A 21,276-nucleotide genomic window follows, 5' to 3' on the forward strand; every position below is an offset into this window, starting at 1 on the left:
AGCCATGATCACACCACAACAAACAAACAAACAAAAAAACAAACAAAAAAAACACAGTGGTGCAGGCCTGTAGTCCTAGCTTCTCTGGAAGCTGAGGAGAGAAGATCGCTTGAGCCCACGAATTTGAGGCTGCAGTGAGCTCTGATCATGCCACTGCACTCTAGCTTGAATGACAGGGACTCTGTCTTTAAAAATAAAAAAAAAAAAGAGTCCAGAAACTACTAGTATCATATGGTGCCACCGCCTTGATTCATACTAGGGAGTTTTACCTACCATTGTTTTCAGTGCAAATGTCAACATAGTACAAAAGTCAAATAGTGTCTTGGTATTATGAAAATAATTTTGATCTTGCTTTGTACACCATTGCTCTAGACCATAAGCATCTGAGTATAAGGACCAGTCTTATTTATCTCTGCTGTCAGCAGCATTTGGCATACTTCCTGAAATAAAGTAGGTACTCAATAAATGCTTCTTAATAAAGCACTTGATGCTCCAGAATTGCCTATAGTTATGAGCCCCTAACAATAAAAATTTCCGGCCAGGCACAGTGGCTGACACCTGCAATCCTAACACTTTGGGAGGCCAAGGCAGGTGGATCACTTGAGCTCAGAAGATCAAGACCAGCTAGGGCAACATGGCAAAACCCCGTCTCTACAAAAAATGCAAAAACTAGCTGGGCATGGTGGCATGTATCAGCTACTTGGGGGGCGCTGAGGCAGGAGCATTGTTTGAGCCCAAGAGGTTGAGGCTACAGTGAGCCATGATTGCACCACTGCACTCCAGCCTGGGTAACAGAGTCAGACTGTCTCTTTAAAAAAAGAAAAAAAAAAAAAAAGCCGGGTACGGTGGCTCATGCTTGTAATCCCAGCACTTTGGGAGGCCGAGGTGGGCGGATCACTAGGTCAGGAGATCGAGACCATCCTGGCCAACATAGCGAAACCCTGTCTCTACTAAAAATACAAAAAAAAAAAAAAAATTAGCTGGGCAAGGTGGCGCACGACTGTAATCCCAGCTACTTGGGAGACTGAGGCAGGAGAATTGCTTGAACCCGGGAGGCAGAGGTTGCAGTGAGCCAAGATCGCGCCACTGCACTTCAGCCTGGCAACAGAGCAGGACTCCATCTCAAAAAAAAAGAAAGAAAAAAAGAAAAAGAAAAAATTCCATTCACACTGTGCTGACCTCAGACACTAAGTAAAAAGCAATTAGGAAATGAAGAGTCTTACACAAGGAGTTTGGAGATCATACCTGGGTCTGTCACTAAACTAGCCCAGTTTTCTCAACTGCAAACTGGTAAGTATGAACAGGATAAATTCTGACCTCTTTTAGGTCTGAATTTCTTTTTTTTCTTTTTTTAATTAATTAGTCTAGTGGAGTAAATGAAAATTACATACTCGTCTGAGATACACAACTTTTTCAAAATCCTATCAATGCAGTTGGTACCAAAACAGTAAATAAAAATATTCAGGCCGGGCATGGTGGCTCATGCCTGTAATCCCAGCACTTTGGGAGGCCGAGGCGGGTGGATCACTTGAGGTCAGGTGTTCGAGGTCAAACTGGCCAAGATGTGAAAACTTGTTTGTACCAAAAATACAAAAATTAGTTGGGTGTGGTGGTGTGCACCTATAAAGTCCCAGCTACTCGGGAGGCTGAGACAGGAGAACTGCCTGAGCCCGGCAGGCAGAGGTTGCAGTGAGCAGAGATCATGCCATTGCACTTCAGCCTGAGTGACAGATGGAGTCTCAAAAAAAAAAAAAAGAAAAAGAAAATATTCATACAATGTGGGGGAAAAAAATGTAGAACTAGTAGCCATCTATTGCTCTAAAAAATTTTTTTTTGTTCTTTTTTTTAAGACAGGGTCTCACCCTCTCCCCAAGTCTGGAGTGCAGTGGCACAATCATGGCTCACTGCACCCCTAAACTCTGGGGCTCAAGCAATCCTCCTGCCTCAGCCTCCTCAGTAGCTGGGACTATAGATGTGCACCACCATGCCCAGCTAATTTTTGTATTTTTAGTAGAGACAGGATTACACCATGTTGGTCAGGCTGGTCTCAAACTCCTGACCTTGGGTGATTCACCCACCTCAGCCTCCCAAAGTGCTGGGATTACAGATGTGAGCCACTGCACCTGGCCTGCACCAGTTATTTTTACCAATTTTTTTTTTTTTTTGTAGAGACTGGTTCTCACTGCGTTGCCCAGGTTGGTCTCAAACTCCGGGCCTCAAGGAATCTTCCCACCTCCGCCTCCCAAAGCACTGTGATTACAGGCATGAGCCACTGCGCCTGGACTAAAATAATTTTTTAACAGCTCCTTTCTTTTTTTCTTCTACAACTGAGCCAATATATATATATTTTAAGCTCTAAGATTTTCACCATAATTTGCAAGATCAGCAATAAGATGAGGCAGGGGCAACCAACTATATTTACTACTTGAAAATAAAACTTTCACTAATTCAAAATTGCTCATAATCTAGGCAAGAATTGGGATACTCGGTCTTTGCAAAGGGAATTCCTTACACAATGAACAGTGTAGAAAAGAATATTTGTATGTGTGACTTTGCCGTATAAAAGCAGGACCATCACTAGGCAAAACACGATAGTGAAAGAAGAAAAACTTAGGCCCTTTCATCAACCAATCTGTAGTGAAATTTCACTCATCGCATCTTGGTTTTGGCATTTTTTGCAGGAACAGTACTAGCCTTCATATCTGCACTTGGAATTCTGTATATTCAGTAAAGTCTACAATAAAAATAGGTCCTGACCAGGTGCACTGGCTTATACCTGTAATCCCAGTACTTTGTGAGGCCAGGGCGGGCAGATCACCTGAGGTCGGGAGTTCAAGATCAGGCTGACCAACATAGAGAAACCCTGTCTCTACCAAAAATACAAAATTAGCCAGGCGTGGTGGTGCATGCCTGTAATCCCAGCTACTCGGGACGCTGAGGCAAGAGAATCACTTGAACCCAGGAGGCGGAGGTTGCGGTGAACCAAGATCGTGTCATTGCACTCCAGCCTGGGCAACGAGAGTGAAACTCCTTCTCCAAAAAAAAAAAAAAAAAAGTCCCTAAGAAAACTTAATAATCCTTTCATTAATATTTTAATACAGATGAATATTCCATAAAGACATGTTAAAAATATTCTGAAATATGTGTAGTGCTAATGTATTTTTATCCACTGAGTATAGAATCACAGCACAATCTTCATATACTTTTACCTTCACAAGTTCTTTAAATACAGCATGCTGAATCATTTTTCTTTTGTTAAGACCAGATGCCATCTCTTCAAGATCAATAGCAGACCTTTATGATGGTGGTTGGTGATTGGGATGGGGAGGAGAAAATCAGTTAAGAAACTCTAAGAAAAAAAAGCTTCTGCTCCAAAGAATGTACGACTATTTAGTCATTCATATTAATAGTCTTCCAATTAACATGCATGTAATTACTACAGACTCGTAAGTCTATATCATAAAGAGTTTTAGCCATGAAGTATTAGACAAAAGACTTTGGTTTTCAAGGATTACACCTGAAAGTATAAATTTGTCCTAGTATCACCACAAAGAACTAGTTTTATTTACTTTGCTTGCAGGTTAGATATTTTATATATCTTTACAACAGAAATCAGGACTACTTTCCCTATTTCTTCTTCTTCTTTTTTGAGACAGAGTCTCACTCTGTGGGCCAGGCCAGAGTGCAGTGGCATGATCTCGGCTCACTGCAACCTGTCTCCCAAGCTTAAGCAATTTTCCTGCCTCAGCCTCCCGAGTAGCTGGGTTTACAGGCGTATGCCACCATGCCCGGCTAATTTTTTGTATTTTTAGTAGAGACGGGGTTTCACCATGTTGGCCAGGCTGATTTCCATCTCCTGACCTCATGTTCCTCCCGCCTCAGCCTCCCAAAGAGCTGGGATTACAGGCGTGAGCCACCACGCCCGGCTACTTTCTCTATTTCTAAATGCTTAAACGCTGGTAGTCCCACAACTAATCTCAGTCTAACAATACAAGAAGAAATATCTAAAGCATGATAAGGGATAAGATTCAAGCAGTTAACTCAGCTACCTGTATTGTTCTGTATGTCCTGCCAACTCAGTGCCTCTCCCAATGAATATGACAACTGAGACCACACACATTAATTCCTCAATCAAATATGAAACAGAGAAACCAAAAGGAGAACAAAAGAGAATACAGCTCTCCAATAACGGTTAATATTATCTTAAGCCTAAAAAGAATAAAATTGCAGTACTTTTCTATGAAGAACCTGAATTGTTAAAAGGCTTTATATATTAAAATACTATCAGTATTTAATCAAATCCATCCAAAGACTAGTAAAATAGAAAAAAAAATGTAATTAAATGAAAACCACATGTAGTTTATTCTTTGAACTATCATTATGGAAAAGTACTACACATGCTCTCGCTGAACATATGAGCTCCCACACAGCACTTTTCCAGTGCTGCAGAGCAGAAATGATTCCTGATATAGCAAACACTTCTAGTTAGCACTTCTTTCCTGTAAACTAAACTTAACTGTGCCTGTTTTTTACCTGATTAATTTAACTTACTTAACATTTTCTCTCAGTTGCTTCACTAGTTTAATATTAACATCTGCTTCCAACAAAGCGGTACAGACTTCTTTTAGCATAGCATTCAATACCTGAAAATAAAGAAATAAATGAAATTTAAAGTACCCAGTGTATAATTTAAGTTCCATAAAAACAACGGTTGATCAATTATATGACCATAGCTTAATAAAATAATACCACAATACTGGGTTCTTCAGTTAGTTCTGGAGAGATAATTTTATTAAATGTTAAGTCATTTTGTCAAAATAAGAAACCCCATTTAGTTTTACACACTCAAGTATTAATTACCACAAATTTTATTCCTATGTAAAAGTAATTATAGGCCAGGCATGGTGGCTCACGCCTGTAATCCCAACACTTTGGGAGGCCGAGGTGGGCAGATCACTTGAGGTCAGGAGTTCAAGACCAGCCTGGCCAACATGGCGAAACTCCATCTCTACTAAAAATACAAAAATTAGCTGGGCATGGTGGCATGTGTCTGTAATCCCAGTTACTCAGGAGGCTGAAGCTGCAGTGAACCAAGATAGTGCCACTGCACTCCAGCCTGGGCGACACAGTAAGACTTTGTCTCAAAAAAAAAAAAACAAACAAAAACAAAAACAAAAAAAACCCACACACACACAAAGTAATAACAATAAAGACAATATTCAAGCCAAAACAAGTTTCTACAAATAGATGTTGCCTTTGACGTTTTCTAAGTTACTGAAGAGCTCCTGTTGTTACTACATAGTGGTATATAGTCACAATATTTGCTTTTCTTTTTTTCTGAAATGGAGTTTCACTATTGTTGCGTAGGCTGGAGTACAATGGCATGATCTCGGCTCACTGCAACCTCCGCCTCCCGGATTCAAGCGAATCTCCTGCCTCAGCCTCCCTAGTAGCTGGGATTATAGGTGCCTGCCATCACACCCAGCTAATTTTTTATATTTTCAGTAGAGACAGAGTTTCACTCTGTTGGCCAGGTTGGTCTCAAACTCCTGACCTCAGGTGATCCACCCACCTCAGCCTCCCAGAGTGCTAGGATTACAGGTGTGAGCCACCACGCCTGGCTTAATATTTGCTTTTCTTAAAAACTGGACAACTATGGAAGTAAATGTGACAGAAGAAAGTTAGCCAGTCTTGTCACTTTTACTTAGAGCAGCAGAATACAGTTGGAAAGGCTACCCTCCATTAATAACTTATTATCATCATATGTTTGTTGAATTGCAAGGCACTGTAGTTAAAAGGTCATAAAATTAAAAGTCTTAAGAAAAGATGAGGCTTTAGCCACTCATGTATATAAAGTGCTCACACACTAGAATGTAAGCTCTATGAGGGTAGGAATTTTAGTCTATTTTGTTCACTGCTGTATCTCTGGTGCCAGCAAAAATGTCTGCAAAAACATAGGCCCTCAAATATTTGTTGAATGAACTCTCTCCTTCACCTCACTTTGTATGCCCTACAAGGAGAGGCTTATCAATTTTCTCTATCCCTTATTAAAGGAGTCTGATAAAACTGGAAGTGATCTTTCACTAGAGGGGTTTCTCCTTGTTAATTAGCTAGCAGCACAGTATCAAGAACAGAGAAGCTGCCAATTTAAGCAACAGCTGTTACTCTACTTCCCACCAAGAACTCCTCCCCTGGTTTCCTTTCCTTTCTACTGTAAACACAAAGAACATAAGGGCTACCCAACAGGGAAAACTGTTTGGAAAGTTGTTTTATTTATTCTGAAATACAAGACCAAAAACGATTTAAGTTATGATTTATTATTTAATAAGAAGTATTAGAAAAAGCCCTGTGTGAGGAATTAGGAAAAAAAAGGTTCTAATCCTGGTTCTTCCAAATAATCACATGAAAATGACTTTCTGTTTCTGTTAAATAAGAGGCTGAACTAAATGATCTCTAAGATGGTCTCAAAATTATTTAATTCCATTAGCTTAGTGTTGAGGTAAAATTCTACATAAGAATTAGTTTTCTAACCTCCAAGTTAGAAAGTTCATTTGATACTTAAAACTATTTTCTATGGTAAATGCTATTTTCCTATTTTACACACTAAGGAATCTAAAGTTGAGTTGCCCAAATTTACATCGTATAGCTACTAAATAGCTACAGTGGGACTCTAAACAATGCCTTCTAACACCAAATTCAGTACTTTCCCATTGTTAATACAAAATATAAAGTATACTTGTGAACCATAGTCATCTTTTTCAATTAATAAACCATTAAGATACAATCTGTGGGGGACAAATGAAACAAAGAAATATCTTAAAACAATATAGCCAGGAAGAAAAGTATTTTAATATGATCTAAGGAGTGGCTTACAAAAATCTCCAAAAAACTGAAGATTTCGAAGAAAGTGAATCAAAACAGACAAGATGGAAATGCCAGCCTTTTACAAAAATGCTAAATAAAAGTCACAAAGAAAAGGACAGACAAACACAGGCCTAGCCAAGAAGAAAGAAGCAGGGTAATGAAATTTCAGGTCTTTATCAACAGAGAAAACAAAAGTACAGTTCCAGATTTAAGACACTTTCAAATGATAAAATATGTCATTTTTACATGTAAATTAAGGTCAGTTTTGTTTTGGATTTTTTTTGGAAAATTCTTTATAGAAAGTTGAAGTAAATTTGAAGTTGTAGTTAATTTCTCAATAAAACACTACTTACTGAATCCACTTTTAGGTTTTTGTCTACAAGTATTAAGTCTACATCAAAATACATATACATACAGAGATTATTAATAAGCCATCTTCCCAACTAGTGATAATATACAATCATATATATTTCATACAATATTTTACATACCTCTTCATTGATAATGGTGGCATTGCTCAACGAGCGTAATGCTGATGTTATTTTTCTTCCAAGGTCTGCTAGAACCATCTTGACAGCTTTAAGATGTACTTACGAAGAACTCTGGAGAGGAAAAAAAATTAAATGAAAATAATCAATTTGATTTCCCATGACTGAAGAGTTCTAAAGAGTATTTTAAGTTCAAATCACTCTAGTGTTTAGATACTGTAATTTCACCTTCCATAGCCTCAACCTGTGCTTAAATACAGTCATGTCATAAAGATAAAACTGCCACTTGGTTATGATGCCTTATATTCAAACACTTAATTGGAATCCTGTATATGAATCAGCAAATTTAACATGTCAAATAATATACTTTGAGGAAATAATGACAAACTCACATTAAATATGTTCTTTTTTTGGCACAATACTTATGAACTGAATTATGTATCATGCACATTTTTAAATTAAAAGAGGAAAATAAGGTGAAATCTCCAGGAATATTGCCTAATTTCCCACATTAAAGGACTCTGCAAACTATTTTTCTTGCTCCCAAGCAAAAAAAAAAAAAGGAAAAAAGAAAAAAGTTTTAATAACTTTTCTAGTACAAAAAAAGCAACTGTTGAGCTATTAGCTGTATTAAAGCACTGTACTAAGTGATTCCACATACATTATTTCATTTTATTCTTCTAACCACAAAGAAAAGAGGTATATTATTTTACTCTTTTTTTTTTTTTTTTTTTTTTTTTTTTGAGACAGGGTCTCACTTACTCTGTCACCCAAGCTGGAGTGCAGTGGTGTGATCGCAGCTGACTGCAGCCTCAACTTCCTGGGAGCAGGCAATCCTCCTACCTTAGCCTCCCAAGTAGCTGGGACCACAGGTGCCTGCCACCATGCCCAGCTAATTTTTATTATTTGTAGAGACGCAGTCTCACTATACTGCCAAGGCTGGTTCTCTTCCTATTTTAAACCTGTTTCTGATTCTAGGAAAACTGTAACTTAACGATTTAAGTTATCATTTATTATTAATAAGAATTACTAGAAAAAACCCTGGATGAGTAATCGAAAATAAAATTCTAATCCTGGTTTTTCCAAAAAAGTTACATGCAACAGACTTTCTGTTTCAGTTAAGTAAGAGTCAAAAACCCTTTCCAGCTCTAAAATGTTACTATTTTATAAAGTATTATATATTAGATGTACTTACTACTTGTAAGGATGCAAGGGCTTATGGGTGATAAACAAGCAAATATGGTTTGTAGTCCCTGTCCTCAAGACGCTTATCTACTAGCTGGTAAGACAAGGCACATAAATGCACACTAAAATAAACACTAAGAGAGAATTCCTCCTGTTTGACTGCTTACTAACAGGGACATCAGCTTTTCTTGCCTTCAAACTGAAACATTGGTTCTTTGTGGATCTCAAGCATTTGGATTAAAACTACATCAATGGCTCTGAGTTCTCAGGCCTTCAGATTCAGACTGGATCTACACCACGGGCTCTCCTGGGTCTCTAGCTTGCCAACTCATCCTACAGATCTTGAGATTTAAGTCTCCATAACAGCCTGAGCCAATTCCTTATAATAAATATCTATCTTGCAGTGAGCTGAGATCCGGCCACTGCACTCCAGCCTGGGCAACAGAGCGAGACTCCGTCTCGGAAATAAATAAATAAATAAATAAATAAATAAATAAATAAATAAATATCTTTATATCTCTCTATATATATATATTTATACACACACACACACACACACACACACACACTTCATTGATTCTGCTTCTATGGAACAAGAAAAAAAAAAAAAAGAAATAGGAAGAAAAAGGCCAGGTACAGTGGCTCAAGCCTGTAATGCCAGCACTTTGGGAGGCCAAGGAAGTAGGATCACTGGGATTCAGGAGTTGGAAACCAGCCTGGGCAACATAGCAGGACCTCATCTCTTAAAAAAAAAAAAAAAGGCCGGGCACAGTGGCTCAAGCCTGTAATCCCAGCACTTTGGGAGGCCGAGACGGGTGGATCACGAGGTCAGGAGATCGAGACCATCCTGGCTAACATGATGAATCCCCGTCTCTACTAAAAAAACTACAAAAAACTAGCTGGGTGAGGTGGCGGGCGCCTGTAGTCCCAGCTACTCGCGAGGCTGAGACAGGAGAATGGCGTAAACCCAGGAGACAGAGCTTGCAGTGAGCTGAGATTCGGGCACTGCACTCCAGGCTGGGCGACAGAGCGAGACTCCGTCTCAAAAAATAAAAAAAATAAAAAAGTAGCCAGGCATGGCGGCATGTGCCTGTAGTCCCAGCTACTCGGGAGGCTGACGGGAGGATTGCTTGAGCCAAGGAGGTCATGATCACAATACTGCACTCCAACCTGGGTGACAGAGTACGACTCTGTCTCCAAAAAAAAAAAGAAAAAAGAAAAGGAAGAATTTTAGACTAAGGCAGAGGGTACAGGCTTTATTGGAAAGACTGAGTATGAATTTGGTCCTGAAATAATAGTAGAATTTTAGTAAGTGGAAAAGACAAAGAGGAATTTGAGGAAGATGAAATAGCATAGTCAGAAATGGAGAGAGACAAATCTGGGACACACTTATGCCTTATATATGCACTGTACTTATGGATCACTGAGCATTATTTAGGTGACAGGAAACAAAACATTCAGGTCAGGACAGAGGAGTACACAGTTAGAAGGAAATAGAGATTTCAAAGGGCTCTAAAAACAAGGTCTGGGGAATATCAATTTTCCAATATGAACAATATTAACAGAAAAGGTAACTCTTCAAAACAACTGTTTTGGTAACCCTTCTGAGCTAATGTAGTCTAATTTAGTCAACCAAGATTATCCAGACTAGATCCCCTCTACAAAATACACAGGGGATTAAAAATAAGAGAAATAGGGCCAGGCATGGTGGCTAACACCTGTAATCCCAGCACTTTGGGAGGCTGAGGTGGGTGGATCATCTGAGGTCAGGAGTTCGAGACCAGGCTGGCCAACATGGCAAAACCCCGTCTCAAAAATACAGAAAAAAAAAAAAAAATTAGCTGGGCATGGTGGCAGGCACCTGTAATTCCATCTACTCGGGAGGCTGAGGCAGGAGAAACACTTGAAGATGGGAGGCAGAGATTATAGCGAAGTGAGATCGCACCATTGCACTCCAGCCTGGGCAACAAGGGTGAACATCCGTATTAAAAAAAAAATAAATTTGGGGCTGGGTGCAGTGGCTCACGTTTGTAATCCCAGCACTTTGGGAGGCCGAGGCGGGCAGATCACCTGAGGTTGGGAGTTCGAGACCACCCTGATCAAAAGGGAGAAACCCCATCTCCACTAAAAATACAAAATTAGCTGGGTATGGTGGCACATGCCTGTAATGCCAGCTACTTGGGAGGCTGAGACAGATGAATCGTTTGAACCCGGGAAGTGCAGATTACGGTAAGCCATAGATCGCGCCATTGCACTCCAGCCTGGGCAACAAGAGCAAAATTCCGTCTCAATAAATAAATTAATTAATTTTAAGACAAACAGGAAAATTAAGTAGCTGACTCATTCACCATAGAGAAAGCAAAGAGGTGAGAGGAATCAAAAAAAGGCAGGAAGGGAAAATGCATTCGAGGACCTATCACTGGCAAACAGATATCCCAGGCTGAGCTACAAATTAAACACTACACTTTTACTCAAGTACAATTTGGTAATTTAGAACTTTAAAAAAACTTACTACCAATACTTGATGAAATTGAAAAAAAATTGCTTACCATAAGATTTTTTTTACAATTACATTGTTACTTAATCTGAGAGCCAACTACTTCATGGAAAAGATCCAGGACTTGTTTCTTATGCCATACCCATTACACAAAATAATTATTGATCCTTAAATTAATATTCTTCATTTAAGAAATAAGATTCAGATGTTTCAGTTCATATCCTTTACCGTGGTACTGGGAGTGATATAATCCTATTCATGACACCACAATTAACTTTTTTAGAGGTCATGTCATAAACAGATCATCCTTCATTTTAAAAAGCTACACTAGGCCAAGCATGGTGGCTTACGTCTTGTAACCCCAGCACTCTGGGAGGCCGAGGTGGGCAGATTGCTTGAGGTTGGGAGTTTGAGACCAGTCTAGTCGACATGGTGAAATCCCATCTCTACAAAATATACAAAACTTGGCCGGGTATGGTGGTGCACTCCAGTAGTCCCAACTACTCAGGAGGCTGTGGCAGGAGAATCACTTGAACCCGGGAAGTGGAGGTTGCAGTGAGCCGAGATCACATCATTGTACTCCAGCCTGGGAGACAGAGTGAGACTCCATCTCTAAATATATAAGCTATACTAGTTAACTTTTTTGGAGGCAAACTCTAGGAAGTGTCTTTAATTTTTTAAATTAATTTATTTTAGATTCAGAGGGTACATATGTATATTTGTTACATCAGTATACTGTGTAATGCTGGGGACTGGGCTTATACACGTATGACCCAAATATTGAACCATGAACCCAAGACGTACTTTTTCAATCTTCAGTCTCCCAAACTCCCCCATTTTGGAATGCTCTGGTCTACTATTTTCATCTTTATGTCCATGTGTACCTATGTTTAGCTCCCACTTATGAGTGAGAACATGAGATATTTGATTTTCTGTTTCTGAATTAGCTCTCTTAGGATAATGGCCTCCAGCTCCATCCATGTTGCTGCAAAGGACATGATTTCATTCTTTTTATGGCTGCCTAGTTAATTCTTAAATATAAATCTAACTTTCCATGTAAACTGGTTGTTTTAAATTAAAAAATTTTAAAAACTTCTGTGAGGTTTTCCAATACACTTTTCCTTCTGTAAGTAGTTACTGGCAGTATATTTTAAAACATTTTTGCCTTAAATTAAAAAACATATATAATTTATTATATAATACATGAATACATATAGTTTTAATATATAAAATAATAAAATCTGTCTGGGCCCAGTGGCTCATGCCTGTAATCCCAGCACTTTGGGAGGCCAAGGCGGGTGGATCATCTGAAGTCAGGAGTTCAAGACCAGTCTGGCCAACATGGCAAAACCCCATCTCTACTAAAAACACAAAAATTAGCCGTGGTTGGTGGCACATGCCCATAATCCCAGCTACTCAGGAGACTGAGGCAGGAGAATCGCTTGAACCAGGAGGTGGAGGTTGCAGTAAGCCGATATGGCGCCACTGCACTCCAGCCTGGGTGACAAGAGTGAAACTCCATCTCAAAAACACAAAACACAAAAACAATAAAATAAAATCTTGCATTTCAGTAGAGGAATAAGAATATCTTATAATACCTTTCATTTACAGTATTTCCTCTACAATGTCCAAGGATGATGTGTTCCTGAAAACTCCATGTTAGAATTTTGCTTAAAATCTCAATACACACAGATGTAAAGTCCGCAGAATGGACTGTAAGGCCCCCTCAGCGCACACACACACACACACACACACACACACACACACACGAATGATTTTAATCATACTGACCTCCTTGCTACTGCTGTTACACATTTCCACCTCAGTGTCTCGGTACTAGCCGGCATGCTCTTCCTCTGCTTGACAACATAACTCCCTCCTCCCTCATTTCCTTCAGATTCGTCCAGATGCCATTACTCAATGAGGTCTTCCCTAATCACTTATTTAAAACTGCAACTCCCTTCCCTATATTTTTTCCTATTGTTCTATTATCAACTGACATATGGCTTATTTATATTATTTGTCATCTATAATCTCACTATTGAAATGTAAGCTACAGCTAGGCACGGTGGCTCACGCCTGTAATCCCAGCACTTTGGGAGGCCGAGGTGGGTGAATCTCCTGAGGTTAGGAGTTCGAGACCAGCCTGGCCAACATGGTGAAACCCTGTCTCTACTAAAAATACAAAAATTAGCCAGGCGTGGTGGCAGATGCCTGTAATCCCAGGTACTCAGAAGGCTGAGGTATGAGAATCGCTTGAACCCAGGAGGTGGAGCTTGTGGCGAGCCCACATCGTGCCACTGCACTCCAGCCTGGGTGAAAGAGCAAAACTCCATCTCAACAAAAAAAAAAAAAAAAAGAAAGAAAGAAAGAAAAAAAGGAAATTTAACCTGCACAAGGGCAGGGATTTTTGCCTCTTTTGCTTTCTCCTGTGAGTTCACTGCTTTATCTATCCTCAGTCTTACATAGTAAATCCTTAATAAAAATGAACATTATGAATGAATGAAATGAAGTATTTAAGGCCTTAGGGAAAAAGTGAGACCAAAGAATTAAAGTCATGAAAGGCATTGCAAATACTTGTTAAAAGCCACCAAAATAAATCAATGAAGATAATACGATGAATCAAAAGAAAATCAATAACTTGGATAATTTATACTGTACATTAAATATATCTATTTGTCATTACTTATAATTCTTCAGAATTTCTCTGTCATGCATTTCCAACAAGATACTTAAAAATTAATCTCATCTTGTTCTAATATGTACAGTAAAGTGCAAAACATCTTTTATATGTTAATAGCTAAGCCTTAATCTCAGATTGGAGTAATCTACAATTCAAGGACACTCTCAAGATTCTCTTGCCTAACTAAATTTATAGAAATAAATCTGGATATGCTAGAATTTCACAAAAGAAGAATCTCTACTTAGATGGGGCTTTTAGAAAGGTAACAGATTAGCACACAGTACTTTCCTACAATTGAACATCTATTACCTCAATCCACTCTTACAACAATTTTACGATATAAGTAGGATAGGGAATAGAACAGCCATTCCCTGCCAAAAAAAGCAAAATGACTTCCCACAGTCCTTTGGCTAGAGTATGAATGATGCTTTAAATTATAGGGTTGAATATACCTGCTGGAAACTGCAAGGACAAATTTTGCTGCTATGCCATAATAGGAGAAATCATATTTTAATCATATTTAAAGATATATATTCCTCTTTGTGAAGGCATAATTGCAACATTCAGAAAGACATGATAAGTATCACTGCAATCAGAACAGTACATACAAGGACTGATCCTGGCTCGAGTTACAGGGTCTTCTAACTGGGGTCTGACTAGGATTTAGACAGTCAGCAATGGAAACAGGCTGAAGTTTGGGGTGTCCTAAGTAAGGTAAGCACAGGGCCAAGTATCACACTTACTGCTGCAGTGTGAAGTACTGGAAAGAGTATAGATTTTGGAGTCTGATAGACTTAGATTCAAATCCTAGCTCTGTTACATACTGGCTATGTTACTTTGGGCATTTACTTAATCTCTCTGAGCCTCATTTTCCTCACCTGCAAAATTGAGATAATACCATTACCAAGGTAGTTACCCTGAACGCCTGTTGTGAGGATTAAATGAGACAATACGTATAAAGCTGTCTTCAAAAACCTAGCAGATTAACTATTAACTTCCTTTCTTTTTTTAATGATACCGACTATCAATCTCTGTATTATCTGGAGTGTAAGTAAGGTGGACATTTTCTGAACAATCTTACTAAAGTGTCTGTCCCATCATCCAGGAGCCACTCCTGGCATCTTTAAAATTTAGTGCCAATTACAACTGCCAGATTCTTATTCAACAGAAGCTGCAGTGTCCAAAAACCCACCTTTCTCTACATAAACAATTATAAATATTCATGTCAGATTTGTCTAAGATTATAAAACAGAATCTAATGATCGGATATGTCAAATCCTATTACAACACAATCCCTACATAAAAGTTCTTTTATTTTTTGAGATGGAGTTTCACTCCTGTTGCCCAGGATGGAGTGCAACAGGGCAATCTCAGCTCACCGCAACCTCCAGAGCAGCTGGGATTACAGGCGCTCGCCACCACACCCAGGTAATTTTTTGTATTTTTAGTAGAGACAGGGTTTCACCATGTTAGTCAGGCTGGTCTTGAACTACTGACCTCAGGTGATCCACCCGCCTTGGCCTCCCAAAGTGCTCAGATTATAGAGAGGCGTGAGCCACCGCACATGGCCAAAAGTTCTTTCTTCTAGTCCTTGTCAATGACTTTTTGAATCAATACTAGCCTCAAGAACTAAATATACTTAGAAAAATTACTTCTACGTAGTATAATCAGCCTTCTGTATCTGGGGCTTCACAACCATGGATTCAACCAACCACAAATCAAAATGTTCAGAAAAAAATTGTGTCTGTAGTGAACACGTACAGACTTTTCCTGTCATTATTTCCTAAACAATACAGTATAACAAGTATTTACTTAAGTACATAAATATGGTATAACAACTATTTACATTTTGTATTAGGTATTTATAGATGATCTAGAGATGCTTTAAAGTATATGGAAGGATGTGCGTAGGTTATAAGCAAATACTATGCCATTTTATATCAGGGACTTGAGCATCCTCAGATTTTGGTCCTGGAATCAATCCCCCCAAGATACCAAGGGACAACTGTATACTTTTCTATAAAGTAGTCAGAGGCTAATAACCAGTATTTGCTTTTCTGACTTTAATACTAAATATTTTTCTTAATTCTGCGCAGCATATGTGTTCACAGTCTAGGACCACAGAAAAGTAAATTTAGTTAACAAAATGGCCTGTAAGTATTGTATTTAGTAAAAAAATATATATATAGACACACACACACACACACACACATATATATATATATTTTTTGAGATGGAGTCTCACTCTGTCACCAGGCAGGAGTGCAGTGGCGTGATCTCAGCTCACTACAACTTCCGCCTCCCAGGTTCAAGCAATTCTTCTGCCTCAGCCTCCCAAGTACCTAGGACTACAGGCGCATGCCACCATGCCCACCTAATTTTTGTATTTTTAGTAGAGACGGGGTTTCACCACGTTGGCCAGGATGGTCTTGATCTCTTGACCTCGTGATCCGCCCGCCTCAGCCTCCCAAAGTGCTGGGATTACAGGCATGAGCCACTGCGCCCAGCTTAGTAAAATATATTTTAATGACTAACTTTACAATGTTAATTATGACTTTCAAATTTAGGAAGTGTTTTTCATGCTGAATCTACTTATTCCACAGGGAAATAATTCACCTTTATGTTCTGTGATTACAAAATGACGTACGTTCATTGTAAAAGTTGAAACATTACAGAAATATTTAAGGTAGAAAATATAATTCCCCTAATTCTACCAGCTCCCATACCATGGTAACAACCAATAACAATTTGGTATATATTAACATGGATTGTATTTTCTAGGTATATTAATTTAAGCAAGGTTTCCCAAGGTTTATGGTTTTGGGGGGAGTAAAAAGGGGAGCAAAAATTAGGAAAATTCTTTTGTAAAATATGCTTGCTAATGCTAAAAACAGGCTTAAATGCAAAAGGCAGACTACAAAACTGTATATGTAGTATAATCCATATTTTGTTAAACACAGTCTAAAAACAAGTATTAAAAAATATTAGCCATCAGGGAATTGTAAATCAAAATCTTAATGAGATATCATCCAAATACTTGCACATGAATGGTCATAGCAGCATTATTCATAATAGTCAAAAAGTAGAAACAACCCAAGTATCCTTCAACTTATGAATGGATAAGTAAAATGTAGAATAAAATACAATGGGATATCAGTAGGCAATAAAAAGAAATGCAGTACTGAACACATGCTATGACATGGATTAATCTTCAAAACATAAGTGAAAAAACCCAGTCACAAAAGACCACATATTATAGTTGCATATGAATTGTTCAGAATACATAAATCTATAGAGACAGAAAGTGGATTAATAGTTGCTTACGGCTCAGGAGATGGAGTAAAATAGGGAACGATTGCTAACAGGTATGGGGTTTCTTCATGGGATGATAAAAATGTATGAAAATTGATTGTGGTGATGGTTGCACAACTTTGTAAATACGCTACAATCCTTTCAATTGTACACTTTAGGTGAACTGTGTAAGAATTATGTGTATGTGTGCATATATACATATACATATATGTATTTTTTTTTTTTTTTTTGAGACAGTCTCTCTGTTGCCCAGGCTAGAGTATAGTGGCACGATCTCGGCTCACTGCAACCTCTGTCTTCTGGGTTCAAGCAATTCTCTTGCCTCAGCGTCCCGTGTAGCTGCGACTACAGGCGAGTGCCACAATGCCCAGCTAATTTTTTGTATTTTTAGTAGAGATGGGGTTTCACCTTGTTAACCAGGATAGTCTCGATCTCCTGACCTTGTAATCCGCCCGCCTCGGCCTCCCAAAGTGTTGGGACAGGCTTGAGCCATCCTGCCCAGCCAAGAATTATATTTTAATAAACTGTTAAAATAACATTTGTCATAGCTGGATGATGAGTAACTAACAACTTTTTTTTTTTCTTTTGAGGCGGAGTCTCACTCTGTCACCCAGGCTGGAGTGCACAATCTCGGCTCACTGCAACCTCTGCCCTCTGAATTCAAGCGATTCTCCTGCCTCAGCCTCCCGAGTAGCTGGGATTACAGGCGCCTGCCACCGCACCCAGCTAATTTTTTGTATTTTTAGTAGAGATGTGTTTTCAACATCTTGGCCAGGCTGGTCTTGAACTCCTGACCTCGTGATCCACCTGCCTTGGCCTCCAAAAGTGCTGGGATTACAGGCGTGAGCCACTGGGCCCAGTAATTTTTATTTTTCTTATACCTTTTTCTAATTTCCAATTTTTAGTAATGACTGAGATTATTATTAAGTCAAGGGAAAATTACTTTCCAAAGTGCTCCTTGTGAGAATTAGAGTGCAACTAGTCAACAGACTAGAGGTTGGGATGGAGCTGCCACTTGTATTCATTTACTCATTCATTAAACACCTACTATGTAATCCAGAAATTGTCCCAGCATGACAGAAGTTCTAACTCCTAATCAAATATAACAGTTTAACACAAGACTTCAAAAGATAAATAATGCATCATACCACCTCTGCCTTAACTTAGCACCAAAGGTTATATTCAATTATATCAAGAAGTATCAAGCAACTTTCTCTTCATTAAAGTAACTGGTTTTCAAATTTTAAAACTCATTTTATGTAAATACCACAGCACCAATTCATAGTTTTGCAGCAAAAAAGGTATACCAAAAAAAGTCAATTAACAACAAGAGGTAATAACTCAAAACACCGGTAATCATTTCTTTATGATACTTTTTGGCTATGAGGTCAACCATAAAAGAATCTTTACATAAAATGCTACCAAGAAGAAAATTAAAACGAAAATCAAAAGAATTCCTTGGAAATGGTTGGCCTTAATGTTGAAAAGAAAAAGGAAGAGTGAAAAATAAAAAAGGAAGAGGGATAAGAGGCATATGCTCAAGCCTTTCCCTTACACGGCACACAGAAGAAAATCAATTTTTAAAAAGCTAAATTTATGGTTATTTTACTGTAATCCTGTGGCAGGTCCAAAATTTCCAAATAGATGGGGTTAGAGGAGTAATCTGGACGGAAGGCCTGAAGATGCTTTTGCATAGTACTCTATATTAAGGTAGAAAATACCAGTTGGCCACATAAAAAAACTGAGGAAAGGGGATTTGAGGGAAATATTTCCCTCCCCTTTGGCACAACCATTGCTATGTTCCAGGCACTAAACCAAACCAAACCAAACCTCTAACCTAATCTCCTTTCTTCCTCATGACAAGCCTATTAGGTAGATGAGGATATTGAGGATAGATCGCAATAGAAACTGGCTCAGGGTCACAAAGCACCTAAGGAGCACTTTAGCTCTCTCACAGCTTTCTATAACTCTTTACACGTAACTAGTGTTTCTCATTACCCATCTTGATATCATGTATATTTATGTGCGTTAGCTTCTCAATAGCAGAGTTACTATTATTCATTTCTGTATCCCTGTAGCCAAGAACAAGTATACATTTTGTTAAATTAAGCATGCGAAACAATCAGGTGAGGATAGCATGAAGAAAGGCAGCAGGGGAAAGTTTCAAGAAATGGATGGTCGCAGCGTCAAATGGTACAGAGAGAGCCATCAATCTATCTTAAATCATCATTGGCATCCAACTGATATTCTATATTCATTTATTGAACGTCTACTACGCGCAGGACACTGTGTTAAGCACTACACACACATAGGAAAAATAAAAGTCTGGTACCAGTAGAAAGATTTTCGGGGAAGTAGCCTCATCTAAATTCCTCCTCAGGAAAGCAAAACGAAGAGTCAGGCCTGCAACTGCCTACATCTTATTTGGCTCAGGTAAATCGGCAGACAACTCAGAAGGGTCACAGTGCATCTTTAAAACTTCTCATGGAAAACAAGAGATAAAGAAGAGCCACAGAACCTCAGTTTCGGTAACGACTGCCGGTGGCCAGGGAGGCAGACTTCCCCCAGAGTCTCTCGCCTCCTGAGCAGCGCTGGGACTGCCCCTAGCTGCCCCTCCGTAGTGTGGGGCAGGAAAAAGCAGACACTTACCGCAAAAGACACAGTTAACGCCGTGGCCCTAAGGGGCCGGGAATTCCTTAGCGAGGCCCCACGCCGTGGAAAGAAACCCAAGAAAGCTGGGAGCAGGCAGACAGGTATGACCCCACAACCCAACTTCCCGAACTAAAAGTAGGGTCCCAACGCCTAGCACGGCGTTGCCAACTCCCACCAGCTGGAAAACCGACGAGTGCCACCGAACCTTCCGCCCAATGAGGAAACGTCAGCACTCCGCGTAGTCCAGCCTTTCTAGAGGAGGATGCGCTTCCGCTTCCGGGGCACACCGCGGCGTTCTTTCTGCGCGGCTCCTGACACAGTTTGGATGTTTATTTGTATCGACTGGCTTTTGGTTTCAGTTTTCTACCGCTGAATAACTACAGTAGTAAAGTTAGTGGTAAAATAGGAGGCTGTCTAGGGATGTAATTTCAGGGGCGAAGTCAGGCTTCGACGATCCACCTTAAGAAAAGTGATTAGGCGGAGCACTCCCAGCTAAGAGCGGAAAGATGAGAGATGGAGGTGTGACTGAAGGCGGGGATTCCCGGGCGCACGAGAGACCTCCGTAGAGGGGTGGGACTTAGGGCTTCGCAGACTAGAGGCGGGTTCCGCGGAGGGTGGGGCGGTCTCTCCCTGCGCATGCGCAATGCCAACCAGCGCCTGCGAGTCTTGCTGGTACTACGTAAAATTTCCCACCGCGAAGCAGGTAGTGATGCTGCGACGGCTTTCCTGCCGACCGCCAGGCGCTGCTACAGTGGATGCGAACTACCTGTAAGTGTAAGTGACCACAGCCAGAGGCAGGCGGTGGGGGCAAGGATATGCTTCAGGCGCTGACTTTGAGGACTTAGGCGGGGTGAAGCCAAAAGCCTTCCTTGGGGTCGCTGTGCTGGTCTCTGCTCTCCTGTGGGGGTAGATTGACCAGGGCTCAGAGTGCTCTAACGGAAAAACGAGTTAGTTGCTCGCCGCACGTAGAGGCCAGTTAACAAGAGCGAGCCCTGATATACAAGAAGAGGGATTTTATTTCCGAAGCCAGCCTGGAGGAAGCGGCACATTTGTGCAGCTTCGCCTTTGGAGCAAAAAAGCGGGCATTTTATAAGGTACGAGAGGAAATGAGCAAGAGGTCTCTGTTAGTTGGTGCCTTATCTACCGGGTAGTTGACGCCTTTCTGAGCAGAAATAAGTTGTAAAAGTGGCCAAGTGGGCATGCTTTAAAAGGCTTACCCTTCTGAAGCTACACCCGGAGGTGGGAGTTGCGTCTTGGATCTCGTGGATGAATTTGCTCTGTAGAGATTGCTCTGTTGAGGGGAGTTGAGAGGTTATTTTGTATTTCAAAAAGGGCTAAGTGGGAAGTGTAGTGGGGAGGGGGAAAGAGGGAAAAAATAAACTCTTGGAAAATGGGGGTAATCGGATACAGTACCACTTGGAATTAATTGGGTGTGGGAAGACCTGGTTCTGAGTGGTTTGTGACTTTGCAGCAGACTTCGGACAAGCCTTTAGAGCTCCTTGTGCGTAACCCTTTTTCTGAAAGAAAATAGAGGGTTAGTCCTCTTCCCCATTACTCCCACAAACTTGTTGGGATTGGTACGTTGCCACCTGAAA

At 39.9% G+C, this 21,276-nt stretch overlaps 1 protein-coding gene across 1 annotated transcript in view; it reads right to left on the reverse strand.

The window, feature by feature from the left end:
• The window catches only part of SRP54 (signal recognition particle 54), a 46,206-nt gene extending 25,952 nt beyond the window's left edge, over positions 1-20,254 (reverse strand). Inside the window, exons 1-4 of the mRNA XM_023227461.1 lie at positions 19,679-20,254; positions 7,356-7,466; positions 4,552-4,643; positions 3,210-3,294 (exon numbers count right to left, since the gene is read on the reverse strand). Of these exons, the coding sequence (XP_023083229.1) occupies positions 3,210-3,294; positions 4,552-4,643; positions 7,356-7,433 (255 nt within the window). The 5' untranslated portion in view covers positions 7,434-7,466; positions 19,679-20,254. The remainder of the gene's footprint in view (positions 1-3,209; positions 3,295-4,551; positions 4,644-7,355; positions 7,467-19,678) is intronic.
• Between the last annotated feature and the right edge of the window lie 1,022 nt (positions 20,255-21,276).

The sequence above is a fragment of the Piliocolobus tephrosceles genome, chromosome 6 (assembly GCF_002776525.5).
Source record: "Piliocolobus tephrosceles isolate RC106 chromosome 6, ASM277652v3, whole genome shotgun sequence".
Taxonomy (NCBI): Eukaryota; Metazoa; Chordata; class Mammalia; order Primates; family Cercopithecidae; genus Piliocolobus; species Piliocolobus tephrosceles.